This window comes from Ursus arctos, unplaced genomic scaffold (genome assembly GCF_023065955.2).
Source record: "Ursus arctos isolate Adak ecotype North America unplaced genomic scaffold, UrsArc2.0 scaffold_23, whole genome shotgun sequence".
NCBI classification, from domain to species: domain Eukaryota; kingdom Metazoa; phylum Chordata; class Mammalia; order Carnivora; family Ursidae; genus Ursus; species Ursus arctos.
This window is the reverse complement of record NW_026622908.1, coordinates 47,722,243-47,736,199: the sequence shown is the minus strand read 5'-3', so window position 1 is coordinate 47,736,199 and position 13,957 is coordinate 47,722,243. Positions and strand designations below refer to the sequence as shown.

Below are 13,957 nucleotides of genomic sequence, written 5' to 3'. Positions count from 1 at the left end.
AGATCAACCCCTGTGCCAACAACGAGCCCTGGTTTCTCTGTGCCAGAAACCAGATCAACCACTGTGCCCGCAACCAGCCCAAACTCTGTGCCAGAAACCAGAACAACCTCTGTGCCACCAACCAGCCCAACCTCTGTGTCAGAAACCAGCTCAACCCTTCTGCCACCAACCAGCCCAACCTATGTGCCAGAAACCAGCTCAAACCCTGTGCCAACAAAAAGCTCAACCTCTGTGCCACCATCCAGCCCATCCTCTGTTCCAGAAACTAGCAAAACCTCTGTGCCACCAATCAGCCCAACCTCTGTGCCAGTAACCAGCTCAACCCCTCTGCCACCAACCAGCCCAACCTATGTGCCAGAAACCACATCAATCCCTGTGCCAACTACAAGCTCAACCTCTGTGCCACCATCAAGCCCAACCTCTGTACCAGAAACCAGCAAAACATCTGTGCCACCAACCATCCCATTCTCTGTGCCTGAAACCAGCTCAACAGCTATGCCCCCAACCATTCCAACCTCTGTGCCAGAAACCAGGTCAATCTCTGTGCCACCAACCAGCCCAACAGCTGTGCCAGAAACCAGCTCAACCCCTGTGCCAACAAGCCCAACCTCTGTGCCAGAAACCAGGTCAACCTCTGTGCCGCAAACCAGCCCAACATATGTGCCAGAAACCACCTCAACCCCTCTGCCCCCAACCAGCCCAACCTCTGTGCCTGGAACCAGCTCAACCTCTGTGCCACCAAGCAGCCCAACCTCTGTGCCAGAAACTAGCTCAACCCCTCTGCCACCAACTATCCCAATCTCTGTGTCAGTAACCAGCTCTACGCCTGTGCCAAGAACAAGCCGAACCTCTGTGCCAGAAACCAGGTCAACCTCTGTGCCACCAACCATCCCAATCTCTGTGCCAGAAACCAGCTCAACTTCTGTGCCACCAACCAGTCCAATCTCTGTGCCTGAAACCACCTCAACCCCTGTGCCAACAACCAGTGGAACCTCTGTGCCTGAAACCACCTCAACCCCTGTGCCAACAACAAGCCCAACCTCTGTGCCAGAAACCAGGTCAACCTCTGTGCCACCAACCATCCCAATCTCTGTGCCAGAAACCAGCTCAACCTCTGTGCCATCAACCAGCCCAACATCTGTGCCAGAAACCAGCTCAACCCCTCTGCCACCAACCAGCCCAACCTCTGTGCCTGGGACCAGCTCAACGACTGTGCCACCAACCAGCCCAACCTCTGTGCCAGAAACTCGCTCAACCCCTCTGCCATCAACGAGCCCAACCTCTGTGCCACCAACCATCCCAATCTCTGTGCCTGAAACCACTTCAACCCCTGTGCCAACAACCAGTGGAACCTCTGTACCACAAACCAGATCAACCCCTCTGCCACCAACCAACCCAACCTATGAGCCAGAAACCAGCTCAAACCCTGTGCCAACAACAAGCTCGACCTCTGTGACACCATCCAGCCCATCCTCTGTTCCAGAAACTAGCAAAACCTCTGTGCCACCAATCAGCCCAATCTCTGTGCCAGTAACCAGCTCAACCCCTCTGCCACCAACCAGCCCAACCTATGTGCAAGAAACCAGCTCAACCCCTGTGCCAACTACAAGCTCAACCTCTGTGCCACCATCGAGCCCAACCTCTGTGCCAGAAACGAGCAAAACCTCTGTGCCACCAATCAGCCCAATCTCTGTGCCTGAAACCAGCTCAACCCCTATGCCTCCAACCATTCCAACCTCTGTGCCAGAAACCACGTCAACCTCTGTGCCACCAACCACCCCAACAGCTGTGCCAGAAACCAGCTCATCCCCTGTGCCAACAACAAGCCCAACCTCTGTGCCAGAAACCAGGTCAACCCCTGTGCCGCCAACCAGCCCAATCTCAGTGCCAGAAACCAGCTCAACCCCTGTGCCAACAACAAGCCCAACCTCTGTGCCAGAAACCAGGTCAACCTCTGTGCCACCAACCATCCCAATCTCTGTGCCAGAAACCAGCTCAACCTCTGTGCCACCAACCAGCCCAACATCTGTGCCAGAAACCAGCTCAACCCCTCTGCCACCAACCAGCCCAACCTCTGTGCCTGGGACCAGCTCAACGACTGTGCCACCAACCAGCCCAACCTCTGTGCCAGAAACTCGCTCAACCCCTCTGCCATCAACGAGCCCAACCTCTGTGCCACCAACCATCCCAATCTCTGTGCCTGAAACCACTTCAACCCCTGTGCCAACAACCAGTGGAACCTCTGTACCACAAACCAGATCAACCCCTCTGCCACCAACCAACCCAACCTATGAGCCAGAAACCAGCTCAAACCCTGTGCCAACAACAAGCTCGACCTCTGTGACACCATCCAGCCCATCCTCTGTTCCAGAAACTAGCAAAACCTCTGTGCCACCAATCAGCCCAATCTCTGTGCCAGTAACCAGCTCAACCCCTCTGCCACCAACCAGCCCAACCTATGTGCAAGAAACCAGCTCAACCCCTGTGCCAACTACAAGCTCAACCTCTGTGCCACCATCGAGCCCAACCTCTGTGCCAGAAACGAGCAAAACCTCTGTGCCACCAATCAGCCCAATCTCTGTGCCTGAAACCAGCTCAACCCCTATGCCTCCAACCATTCCAACCTCTGTGCCAGGAACCACGTCAACCTCTGTGCCACCAACCACCCCAACGGCTGTGCCAGAAACCAGCTCATCCCCTGTGCCAACAACAAGCCCAACCTCTGTGCCAGAAACCAGGTCAACCCCTGTGCCGCCAACCAGCCCAATCTCAGTGCCAGAAACCAGCTCAACCCCTGTGCCAACAACAAGCCCAACCTCTGTGCCAGAAACCAGGTCAACCTCTGTGCCGCCAACCAGCACAATCTCTTTGCCGGAAACCAGGTCAACCTCTGTGCCACCAACCACCCCAACCTCTGTGCCAGAAACCACCTCAACCCCTCTGCCCCCAACCAGCCCAACCTCTGTGCCTGGAACCAGCTCAATCTCTGTGCCACCAACCATCACAATCTCTGTGCCAGAAACCAGCTCAACCTCTGTGCCACCAAGCAGCCCAACCTCTGTGCCAGGAACCAGCTCAACCCCTCTGCCACCAACCAGCCCAACCTCTGTGCCTGGGACCAGCTCAACGACTGTGCCACCAACCAGCCCAACCTCTGTGCCAGAAACTCGCTCAACCCCTCTGCCACCAACGAGCGCAACCTCTGTGCCACCAACCATCCCAATCTCTGTGCCTGAAACCACCTCAACCCCTGTGCCAACAACGAGTGGAACCTCTGTACCACAAACCAGATCAACCCCTGTGCCAACAACAAGCCCAACCTCTGTGCCAGAAACCAGATCAACCTCTGTGCCACCAACCATCCCAATCTCTGTGCCAGAAACCAGCTCAACCTCTGTGCCACCAACCAGCCCAACCTCTGTGCCAGAAACCAGCTCAACCCCTCTGCCACCAACGAGCCCAACCTCTGTGCCACCAACCATCCCAATCTCTGTGCCTGAAACCACCTCAACCCCTGTGCCAACAACCAGTGGAACCTCTGTACCACAAACCAGATCAACCCCTGTGCCAACAACCAGTGGAACCTCTGTACCACAAACCAGATCAACCCCTGTGTCACCAACCAGCCCAACCTCTGTGCCAGAAACCAGATCAACCACTGTGTCCACAACCAGCCCAACCTCTGTGCCAGAAACCAGCAAAACCTCTGTGCCACCAGCCAGCCCAACATCAGTGCACAAAACCGGCACAACGTCTGCTCCTACAACCAGCACAACCCCTGTTCTCACGCCTGAAGCAACCCACTCCGCTCATGTGACTGGCACCTGCCAGCCACAGTGCACGTGGACCAAGTGGTTTGACGTGGACTTCCCGTCCCCGGGGCCCCACGGAGGAGACGTGGAAAGCTTCAGCAACATCTTGAGAAAGGGAGAGAAAATCTGCCGCCGTCCCGAGTACATCTCGCAGCTGGAGTGCCGGGCCGAGAGCCACCCCGAGGTCAGCATCGAGAAGCTGGGCCAGGTGGTGCAGTGCGACCTCAGCAAGGGCCTGGTGTGCCAGAACCGGGACCAAAAGGGTAATATCGGGATGTGCCTCAACTATGAGGTCCGGGTGTTGTGCTGTGAGCCCCCAGAGAATTGCTCTACCCACAAAACTGTCACGGTCCCTCACACCCCGAGTGTGAGCCACACCAGCCTAACTGAGACCACCGCCCACCTAGTGACATCCCGCTCAACCCCTGTGCCACCAACCATTGCAACCTCTGTGCCTGAAACCAGCTCAACCTCTGTGCCACCAAACAGCCCAATCTCTGTGCCAGAAACCAGCTCAACCCCTCTGCCACCAACGAGCCCAACCTCTGTGCCTGGAACCAGGTCATCCTCTGTGCCACCATCCATCCCAATCTCTGTGCCAGAAACCAGCTCAACCCCTGTGCCAAGAACAAGCCCAACCTCTGTGCCTGAAACCAGATCAACCTCTGTGCCACCAACCACCACAGTCTCTGTGCCACGAACCAGCTCAACCCCTCTGCAACCAACGAGCCCAATCTCTGTGCCAGTAACCAGCTCAATCTCTGTTCCACCAACCATCCCAATCTCTCTGCCTGAGACAAGCTCAACCCCTGTGCCACCAACCATCCCGATCTCGGTGCCAGTAACCAGCTCTACGCCTGTGCCAAGAACGAGCCCAACCTCTGTGCCAGAAACCAGCTCAACCTCTGTGCCACCAACCAGCCCAATCTCTGTGCCAGTAACCAGCTCAACCCCTGTGCCAACAACCATCCCAATCTCTGTGCCTGAAACCACCTCAACCCCTGTGCCAACAACCAGTGGAACCTCTGTACCGCAAACCAGATCAACCCCTGTGCCAACAACGAGCCCTGGTTTCTCTGTGCCAGAAACCAGATCAACCACTGTGTCCGCAACCAGCCCAACCTCTGTGCCAGAAACCAGCAAAACCTCTGTGCCACCAGCCAGCCCAACATCAGTGCACAAAACCGGCACAACGTCTGCTCCTACAACCAGCACAACCCCTGTTCTCACGCCTGAAGCAACCCACTCCGCTCATGTGACTGGCACCTGCCAGCCACAGTGCACGTGGACCAAGTGGTTTGACGTGGACTTCCCGTCCCCGGGGCCCCACGGAGGAGACGTGGAAAGCTTCAGCAACATCTTGAGAAAGGGAGAGAAAATCTGCCGCCGTCCCGAGTACATCTCGCAGCTGGAGTGCCGGGCCGAGAGCCACCCCGAGGTCAGCATCGAGAAGCTGGGCCAGGTGGTGCAGTGCGACCTCAGCAAGGGCCTGGTGTGCCAGAACCGGGACCAAAAGGGTAATATCGGGATGTGCCTCAACTATGAGGTCCGGGTGTTGTGCTGTGAGCCCCCAGAGCACTGCGGTTCCACATCTGTGAAGACCCACGTGACTTCACCTACTCCGGGCTCCCCTGCTCCTGGATTTACGTCTGTGGTGTCCACTGTGCCCTTGCCCAGCTCCCAGCCATTGCCCAGCTTCTCGCCGTTGCCCAGCTCCGCGCCGTTGCCCAGCTCCGTGGCGCCTTCCACCACGACATGCTACTGCAGCGTGTCTGGCAAGCTGTACCCCTCAGGTATGTGAACTGTGCCTATGGGTGTGGTGATGCTGCCCCTGGCCACTGCCGTTTTGTCCACAAAAGCCACAATGTATGGAGAGGAGAGGGGTTCCTTGTCTGTGTGACGGGGCTGCAGATCTTCTCTGACCACGGCACTGAGCCATCTTTGAGGATTTCTTTGTGTCATTTCTGGGCAGGAAGGCCTCCACCCAGGTCCACCCCTGGGGTGGATGTCGCACCTAGAAGACCCACTCTGGGCTGTGGCTCTCCCCCCAGCAAGGTTCCGCTCACCGCCACCTGACCCTTTCTCTCGCAGGATCCATCATTTACCAACAGACCGACCTCGCTGGTCACTGCTATTATGCCTTGTGCAGTCTTGACTGCCACGTGGTCAGGCGGACGGACCAGGCCTGCCCCAGCAGTGTGCCACCTCCTGCCCCGACCACCTCCCCGCCTGGATCCTCCCCTTCGGTCCCCGTGCCCGTCACTAAGCAGGGATGCCCGAATGCAGTCCCTCCAAGAATGGTAACTCCCCTCTCTGCCCTTCTCAGAGACTGGTGCAGGGACCCTCGGCATCTTTCCAGTGTGGCTGCGGGCGGGAAAGCTAGTCACCCGCGGGGGGACGTAGGCTGACTGCTGGGAAGGTGCCTGTTCTGGTCCCGCAGGGCTGCTGAGGGGGGTGCCAGCCGGGTACCCAGGAGTGCATGCAACCTGCAGATACGGGGTGCCCACGTGGGTGGGCGAGGCTCCGATGGCGCCAGGCAGCGGGGAGGGTGTGTGGGTTTGGAGTAGAATTCCAGTGGGGGAGGCCCTGTGTGAGGAACAGTGTGGAGCGGGGGGTGGAGAGGGCAGGTCCCATCCTGGTTTCCTGCGGCTCCCCTCTCGGGGGGACTGCAGTGTCCCGAGGCTGAGAGCTGTCCTTCCACAGAGAGGCGAGACCTGGCCCATGCCCAACTGCTCTCAGGCCACCTGCGAGGGCAACGGCGTCATCAGTGTGCAGCCGCGCCCGTGCCCACAGGCACAGCCGCCGACCTGCGCCAATGGCTTCCCCCCCGTGAAGGTGGCCGACCACGACAGCTGCTGCCCACACTACCAGTGCCAGTGTGAGCCAGGAGCCAGGCGGGGCGGTGGGGCCGGGTGGGGGTCCCATCGAGGGAGCGGGATGGACTTGGGTTAGACACTAGGAAGGACTTCCCGACGGTGAGGCGGGGAACGGACAGCGCCAGGCCTCCCCGGGGTCCCGAGTGGAATTCTGCCTGAGCCCCAGGGTCCCCGGGGCCGTGTCAGGCAGGGGGGAGGCCAGGGGAGCCCGGCCCCACCGCTCAGGCCTCATGACGCACCCGCTGGACAGAGTCCGGAGCTGGTGCTGGGCACGGGCGTCCCGGCGCCAGCCTTGCATGTCGGAGGCCCCGCGTAAGGCTGCCGTGCGCCCGCAGGTGTGTGCAGCGGCTGGGGCGACCCCCACTACATCACCTTTGACGGCACGTACTACACGTTCCTGGACAACTGCACGTACGTGCTTGTGCAGCAGATCGTGCCCGTGTACGGCCACTTCCGCGTGCTCATCGACAACTACTTCTGCGGGGCCGAGGACGGGCTCTCCTGCCCGCAGTCCCTCATCGTCGAGTACCGGCAGGACCGCGTTGTGCTGACCCGCAGGCCCGTCCTCGGGGTGATGACCAACCAGGTGGGGAGCCCCCCGGCAGCTCCGCACGGGCCGGGGTGGCTGGGGCGCCGTCTCACTCTGTCTCCTTCTCCGCGGGGTCTAGATCATCTTCAACGGTCAAGTGGTCAGGCCCGGCTTCCAGAAAGATGGCGTGAGCGTGTCCCAAATCGGGATCAAGATGTACGTGACCATCCCCGAACTAGGCGTCCAGGTCATGTTCTCTGGCCTCATCTTCTCGGTGGAGGTGCCTTTCAGCAAGTTTGCGAACAACACGGAGGGCCAGTGCGGTGAGTCCCGTCCCCAGCGAGCTCCACGGATGCTGGGCCCTTTCTCTGCCGGTGGCACAGAGCTGAGCCTGTCCATGGTGGGAAGGGTCGCGCTGGGGAGACCCCTGGGGATCGCATTCTTGGCCGGGGCAGAGGCTGCCCGCGTGGCCCCAAGCCTGCAGCTGCTTCTGCTACACCGAGGACGTGCGGTCTGCACACCAGAGGGGCCCAAACGCGGGCCCCACGCCTGAGGCTCACACCCGCCCTCCTCCGTGGGAACGGCCTGCCTTCTTGGGGGCATACGGAAGTGCCCAGGGTCGGGTCCCACAGCCAGCCCAGCGAGTGCTGCCCCGAGCGTCAGGCCCCACCCCAGTCAGGGACCCTGTGGCCCATGGGTGGGGGGCGCTCGGCTGTCCCCTGCCGGCCTGACACCTGCCCCCCCCCACCCCAGGCACCTGCACCAATGACAAGAAGGATGAGTGTCGCCTGCCTGGGGGGGCGGTGGCGGCCTCCTGCTCCGAGATGTCCGGCCACTGGAAGGTGACAACGCCCCACCAGCCGTTCTGCCAAGGGCCTTCCCCAACGCCCACCGTAGCCAGGCCCACGCCCTCCCCCGCCCTGTGCTCATCGTCATCCATCTGCCAGCTGATTCTGAGCAAGTGAGATTCGGGGAGGGGCTGGGGCAGGCAGCCCCCCTGACCTCACCCTCGGGGTGGGTGGGAAGAGTGGGTCTACGGCGGCTCCCAGGGGGGCAGGGGGTCGATGGCAAGGAGGGCCATGGGTGGCTGCTGAGACACCAGGAGCAGGAGCGGCCCGACCTCCAGCTCACTCTGGGTCCGGGCCTGTGTCATGGCCCCAGGGCAGCACTGGCGTTTCCGGGCGGACAGGGAGGCCCAGGGGAGAATTTGAGAAAGCAACGGCCATGCTGCCGCGGGCCGTCCTGGGGGCACACAGACCTCAGGGAAAGCCCGAGCTGCCCCCTGACCTGGCGCTGCTGGCCGCAGGGTCTTCGAGCGGTGCCACGCTGTGATCCCCCCGCTGACATTCTACCAAGGCTGTGTCTTCGACCAGTGCCGTGTGAACAGCTCAGACGTGGTGTGCTCCGGCTTGGAGCTGTATGCGGCCCTCTGCGCCTCCCATGGCGTGTGCATCGACTGGAGGAAACACACCAACCACACGTGCCGTGAGTGCCCACCAGCCTTGGGCCACCCGTCCCACTGAGCAGCAGTGGCCGGCGTGCGGCCAGGGGACAGACACGCTGGGCTGGCAGTCAGCAGCTGGACTTCCTGGAGGAGGAGGGCCGACTCTAGGGCATGGCGCACTCGGCTCTTGGAGAGAAGGAAGTGCCCCCAGATCGGGGTGCCCAGGGCCTGGAGCGCAGGGGTGGGGCCCGAGGGGGCCAGCTTCTGGGCTGCAGAGCCCCGCTGGGGTCAGGCACTCAGCGGGTGTGGGGATGAGGCCCAGAGCAAGGCCTGGGAGTTTGCTCTGGGCTGGTGCCCTTGGTCTCAGCCGTGGCCTCTCCCCCCAACACGCAGCGTTCACCTGCCCTGCGGACAAGGTGTACCAGCCCTGCGGCCCATCCAAGCTCTCCTACTGCTACGGGAGTGACAACGCCAGCCTCATGTATGCACCTGTCTCTCTCTCCTGGACCTACCCCAGAGCCCCCAGGGTGGCTTTCTCCTACCCTGGAGGGCACAGGGACCAGGCCAGCCCTCTGCTGTCCCCACAGGGCTCTGCAGGATGCTGGCCCCATCACAGAAGGCTGCTTCTGTCCAGAGGACATGATGCTTTTCAGCACGAGCTCTGAAGTCTGCGTGCCCATAGACTGTCACAGTATGTGCCCACGGGTGGAGCTGGGGGCTGGCAGGTGCACCAGGGCCAGCTGCCCCTCTGGATCTGTGATTCCCAGCCAGATCCTGGGGCTTTCTGCCATGGCCCGGGACTGTCTGGGCCCCCAAATGGGTCCTGCCCTTGAGAGGCTGGGGGCCGCAGCTGCCCCCCTGTGACCTCAATCTCTCTCCCTGCAGAGTGCCTGGGGCCCCACGGGGAGCCTGTGGAGGTAAGTGTGGCCAGCTGGGGTGGGGGGCAGGGCGTCCTCTCAGTGCCAGAGCCTCAGAGGAGGGGCAGGGAGGGGTCAATGCTTCTCTAGCAGGATGTGGGGGGCTTCCATATGGGGGTGCCTGCCCCCGGGGTGGCCCTGCCCTGTCCTCCACTGGGGCCCCCTCCTGCTCTGCTCAGACACAGTGAGAATGGAGGTGACCATCCACCTGGCGCCTCTCACCCCATGTCCCGCCCCTGAAGCCACCACCCTGCACTCCGGAAGCCCTTCCCTCTGGTTCCCCTGCTGGCCCTCTGCAGGCTCCCGGCACCCCTCCGGCCTGGCTGCAGCTGTGCTGGGACCGGCCGGGGGCCAGCCCCACGGTCCTGGGCTCACACGTGCCCTGTCCTGCAGCCCGGCCACACCATCAACGTGGACTGCCAGAGATGCACCTGTGAGAACGGCACACTGACCATGAGCTGTCAGAGGCAGCCCTGCCCCCTGCCCCCAGCCTGCCCCGTGCCCGGCTTTGTGCCTGTACCTGCGGCCCCCCAGGCCAACCAGTGCTGTCCCCAGTACAACTGCGGTGAGCCCGGGGCTGCTGCCCATGCCTTCAGCTGAGTGCCCGGGGGCACCTTCCCACCAGGGGCAGTGGTGCTGGGACCGGGCAGGGGGGCACAACCAAGCGGGACAGCACCCTCCTGCCCCCCACTAAGGCCTCAGCCGGTGACCTCTCCCAACAGATGTGCTCTGGGGAGGGTGGGTATGCCAGGAGGGCAGGGGGCTCCTGTGCCCAGGCCGACTAGAAGCTTTGTCTCCCAGAGTGGCCCACGCCCCTTGGAAAGCCTGCCGCCTGCCCACTGGGTGGTCAGCGGTGCTGGAGACCCCCGGGCACAGCACTGGGGTGGGGGTGGGAGCGTGCAGAGCCGGACGCAGGCCCCTGAGCGCCTCCTTCCCGTGCATCGCAGCCTGCGACACCAGCTACTGCCCCAAGCCCGTGGCCTGTCCCGAGGGCTCCCGCCCGATCCTGACCCATGAGGAGGGGGCCTGCTGCCCGAGCCAAAACTGCAGTGAGTGTCTGCTATGTCCGCATGGGGCCGCCCCGGGCACTGCAGGGGGCGGGGGCAGCCTCTCTCGGGGTTCTCTGGCTCGGGGTGATACCGGACTTGGGCACCACTGCCTGGGGCCCGGGGGCCAGCCCGCTCTCGCAGTAGTATGTGTGGTATCTGCTGCTCTGGGGGCTGGGGCGGCAGGCTGGGCGGCAGGACGTGAGGGTGGGTCAGTGAGACTGCGCGTCCCCTCTTGGACAGGCTGGAGTGTCTGCAGCGTCAACGGCACCTTGTACCAGGTAAGAGCGACACGGAAGTCAGCCCCCGCAGCACACAGGAAGCCGAGCCCTGCTTGTCCCCGCCCCTGCCAGCTTCTCCCCGAGACAGGGCCTGCAGGCCGTGCCAGGGCCCCCTGCCAGCCCGGGGGCACCTCCAGCAGCCCTGAGCTCTCCAGGGACCACCATCCACAGCCCAGTGTAGCTGAGGCCCAGGTCGGCCCACCGGCTTTGGCACTCACAGCATCAGCAGGGTGGACGAGCCCGGATCCCTCAGCTCTCTCCTGAACGTGACGAGGTCCCCCAGCCTCAGTTTCCCCCAGCTGGGCCCTCTGGAGCATGTGACGTCCCCGGGCACCCTGGTCAGGGAGGTGCAGGCTTGGGGCTCCCCCTCCCAGGCAGCAGCATCTAGGGTCCCCTAGAGGGCCCGGTCTGCCTAGGGGGGCCAGGCCAGGCGGGGGATATTCCGGAAGCTCACCAGCCCTGGTCGCCCTGACTCTCCCCAGCCCGGCTCCGTGGTCTCCTCCAGTCTGTGTGAAACGTGCCGGTGTGAGGCGTCCGGCAGCCCCCATTCGGACACGGCAGTGATCAGCTGTGAGACCCAGATCTGCAACACCCACTGCCCCATGGTGAGTTGTCGCCGCTGCACGGCCCTGCCACCCGGGGAAGCAGATGCTGGGGCTCAGGCAGGATGTCTGCCTCCCCCCGCAGGGCTTCGAATACCGGGAGCAGAACGGGCAGTGCTGCGGGGTGTGTGTCCAGCAGGCCTGCGTTGTGAACACCAGCGACAGCTCCACCCACCTCTTCTATGTGAGTAGTGGCTGTGGCGTGGGGGCCCCAGGGCCGCCGAGGGAGTCCTGGGTGAGGCAAAGCCACCCCGCCCCGCCCAGGCTCCGGGGAGGCCGGGGATCGGGGCCAGGTCCCACGCCTGCCTGGACGGAGGAGCTGGGAGGTGCACGGTGACAGCAGGGGTGGGGAGTGCTGAGCCAGCCGCGTCCTGGCGCACTGGGGCCCCGGGGGAGCCGTCATCACAAGGCATGTGCCTGGCAGAGGCCAGGAGGGAAGTCCATGGGCTGGGAGGCAGACACACAGACCTCCCCTGCCCACTCACTCTGCCGGTCGGCTCCTCCTTGCAGCCCGGCCAGTCCTGGTCAGACCCCCGGAACCCCTGTGTGACCCACGAGTGTGAGAAGCACCGGGATGGGCTTGTGGTGGTGACCAGGAAGAAGGCGTGTCCCCCGCTCAGCTGTCCCGAGGTGAGCTCCGGGAGCCCACAGCCCAGCCTGGCCCACTGTGGGCCCACGGGAGGCCGGGGCAGGATTCGCCCAGGGTGGGGTGGGGAGCCGAGGTTGGCCCTGTGCAGTGGCCGCAGGGGCACCACCCGCCTATGTGGGGCACCGTCCCCCCTGTCTGTCCCCCCACTCTGGGCCTGCTGCTCCGGCCCTCAAGGCACCCTTTTGTTGGCATAGGACCGGGCTCAGCTGAGCGACGATGGCTGCTGTCTGTCCTGCCCTCCACCCCAGTCCCAGAACAGTGAGTGGGAAGGTCCACAGGGGGTGGCCAATCGGCCCACGTGGGGGTCCAGGGGTCCCAGCCCTTCCTGACCCTCCGCACGACCTCCTGTGTCGCCCCAGGGTCGACCTGCGCCATGTTCCACGAGCACCAGGTCATCAGGCAGCGAGGCTGCAGCTCCCTCCGGCCCGTGCTCCTCACCTTCTGCCGGGGCAACTGCGGGGACAGCGCCTCCATGTACGTGAGCCCCGCCTCCGCCCGGCGGGACCAGCTTGTGCGGGGCAGCGTTCAGGGATGCACGGTGCCCCGGCGCACGGGATGGCGAGGAAGGGCCAGGAGGGACAGCTGGGGGCAGCAGCGGGCGCTGAGGGTAGACGGAAGGGCTGAGCGGGGGTTCGGAGGCCGGCGGCCCACGCGCTGTCGGAAATCAGCCTGTCCCGTTTCGAGACCGCAGACTCAGCAGCCCCATTGGCGGCGGCCTGGTCAGCTGCGGGAGGGTTTGCACCCCACGACGGGCGTGCGGGCACGTGGGCGCCAGCACCACACGCCGGCCAGGGCGCCTCTGAGAGCAGGTGCCCGCGACACAGGTGTGGGGCGCTGGGGGCCGAGGCGCCTGGTGCTGAGCAGGCCCCGCCCACAGGTACTCGCTGGAGGCCAACGCGGTACAGCACCGCTGTGAGTGCTGCCAGGAGCTGCGGGTGTCCCTGAGGAACGTGACCCTGCGCTGCACGGACGGCTCCAGCCGGGCCTTCAGCTACCCCCAGGTGGAGGAGTGCGGCTGCGTGGGGCAGCGCTGTGGCTCCCACGGCACCCCAGGCCACACGCAGAGTGACGAGGAGCAGAGCCAGGAGATCGAGCGCACGGGCTGGAGGATGGGGTCCAGGGCCACAGGCCCCCCCAGCAGACTGACCGGCACCCGTCCTCGGGGCTCCCGGCCACCGTCCTCCGCGATACACCAATAAGAGCAACCTATGCCCTGCGGCGTCGGCTCCGGGGACCTGAGGCCAGGACGCCCTGCCCGCCCACCTCGTCCCTCCCCGGGGTCCAGCTGGCCCTTGCATGTGTGGCGGCCAACAATCCTGCAGCCCCACTCGGGACCAGGCTGGGGTGGGAGGGCTCCTCGGGCCACGGGTCCAGCCTGCGTTCCCAGGACTTGAGCATCACGTGGGGTCTTATCAACGACGGTCACTTGGACTTGGTGCCCGATGTTTGGCTGGCCACCAGGAGGCACAGCCTCACCCCTACCTCGGCCCTGAGCCTCAGGAAATGACCAACTGGATTCATAAATACATTGGGAGCATTTTGCAATGTGTGGACTCTGTGTGGTTTTTCAGCTTATCCGTGAAACCCAGGAATGGGGTGGGGACAGACTGGGTGCCAGAGGGCTCACACCATGTCCTCGGCCGGCACCCAGGACTGGGCAGGCCAGGGAGGTCCGCGTAGGGGTGCCTGCTGCCTTCAGCTGCTGGGGGACAGCACCTATCCGTTCACAGAATAGAGGGAGGGAGGGAGGGAGTCCTGTATGGCCCTGTCTATCCACCCAGCTGGCCACATCGGACACCAG

At 63.4% G+C, this 13,957-nt stretch overlaps 1 protein-coding gene across 1 annotated transcript in view; it reads left to right on the top strand.

Moving 5' to 3' along the window:
- MUC5AC (mucin 5AC, oligomeric mucus/gel-forming) overlaps nt 1–13,686 on the top strand; it is a 35,682-nt gene extending 21,996 nt beyond the window's left edge. Inside the window, 26 exon segments of the mRNA XM_057317223.1 lie at nt 47–268; nt 1,532–1,646; nt 1,707–1,934; nt 2,067–2,198; nt 2,595–3,082; nt 3,371–3,769; nt 4,686–4,774; nt 5,555–5,605; nt 5,904–6,112; nt 6,516–6,690; nt 7,024–7,274; nt 7,357–7,540; nt 7,971–8,178; nt 8,524–8,702; nt 9,055–9,142; nt 9,249–9,352; nt 9,547–9,578; nt 9,972–10,143; nt 10,526–10,627; nt 10,868–10,905; nt 11,388–11,510; nt 11,593–11,691; nt 12,018–12,137; nt 12,351–12,414; nt 12,516–12,630; nt 13,034–13,686. Of these exon segments, the coding sequence (XP_057173206.1) occupies nt 47–268; nt 1,532–1,646; nt 1,707–1,934; nt 2,067–2,198; nt 2,595–3,082; nt 3,371–3,769; nt 4,686–4,774; nt 5,555–5,605; nt 5,904–6,112; nt 6,516–6,690; nt 7,024–7,274; nt 7,357–7,540; nt 7,971–8,178; nt 8,524–8,702; nt 9,055–9,142; nt 9,249–9,352; nt 9,547–9,578; nt 9,972–10,143; nt 10,526–10,627; nt 10,868–10,905; nt 11,388–11,510; nt 11,593–11,691; nt 12,018–12,137; nt 12,351–12,414; nt 12,516–12,630; nt 13,034–13,355 (4,309 nt within the window). The 3' untranslated portion in view covers nt 13,356–13,686.
- The last annotated feature ends 271 nt before the right edge of the window (nt 13,687–13,957 follow it).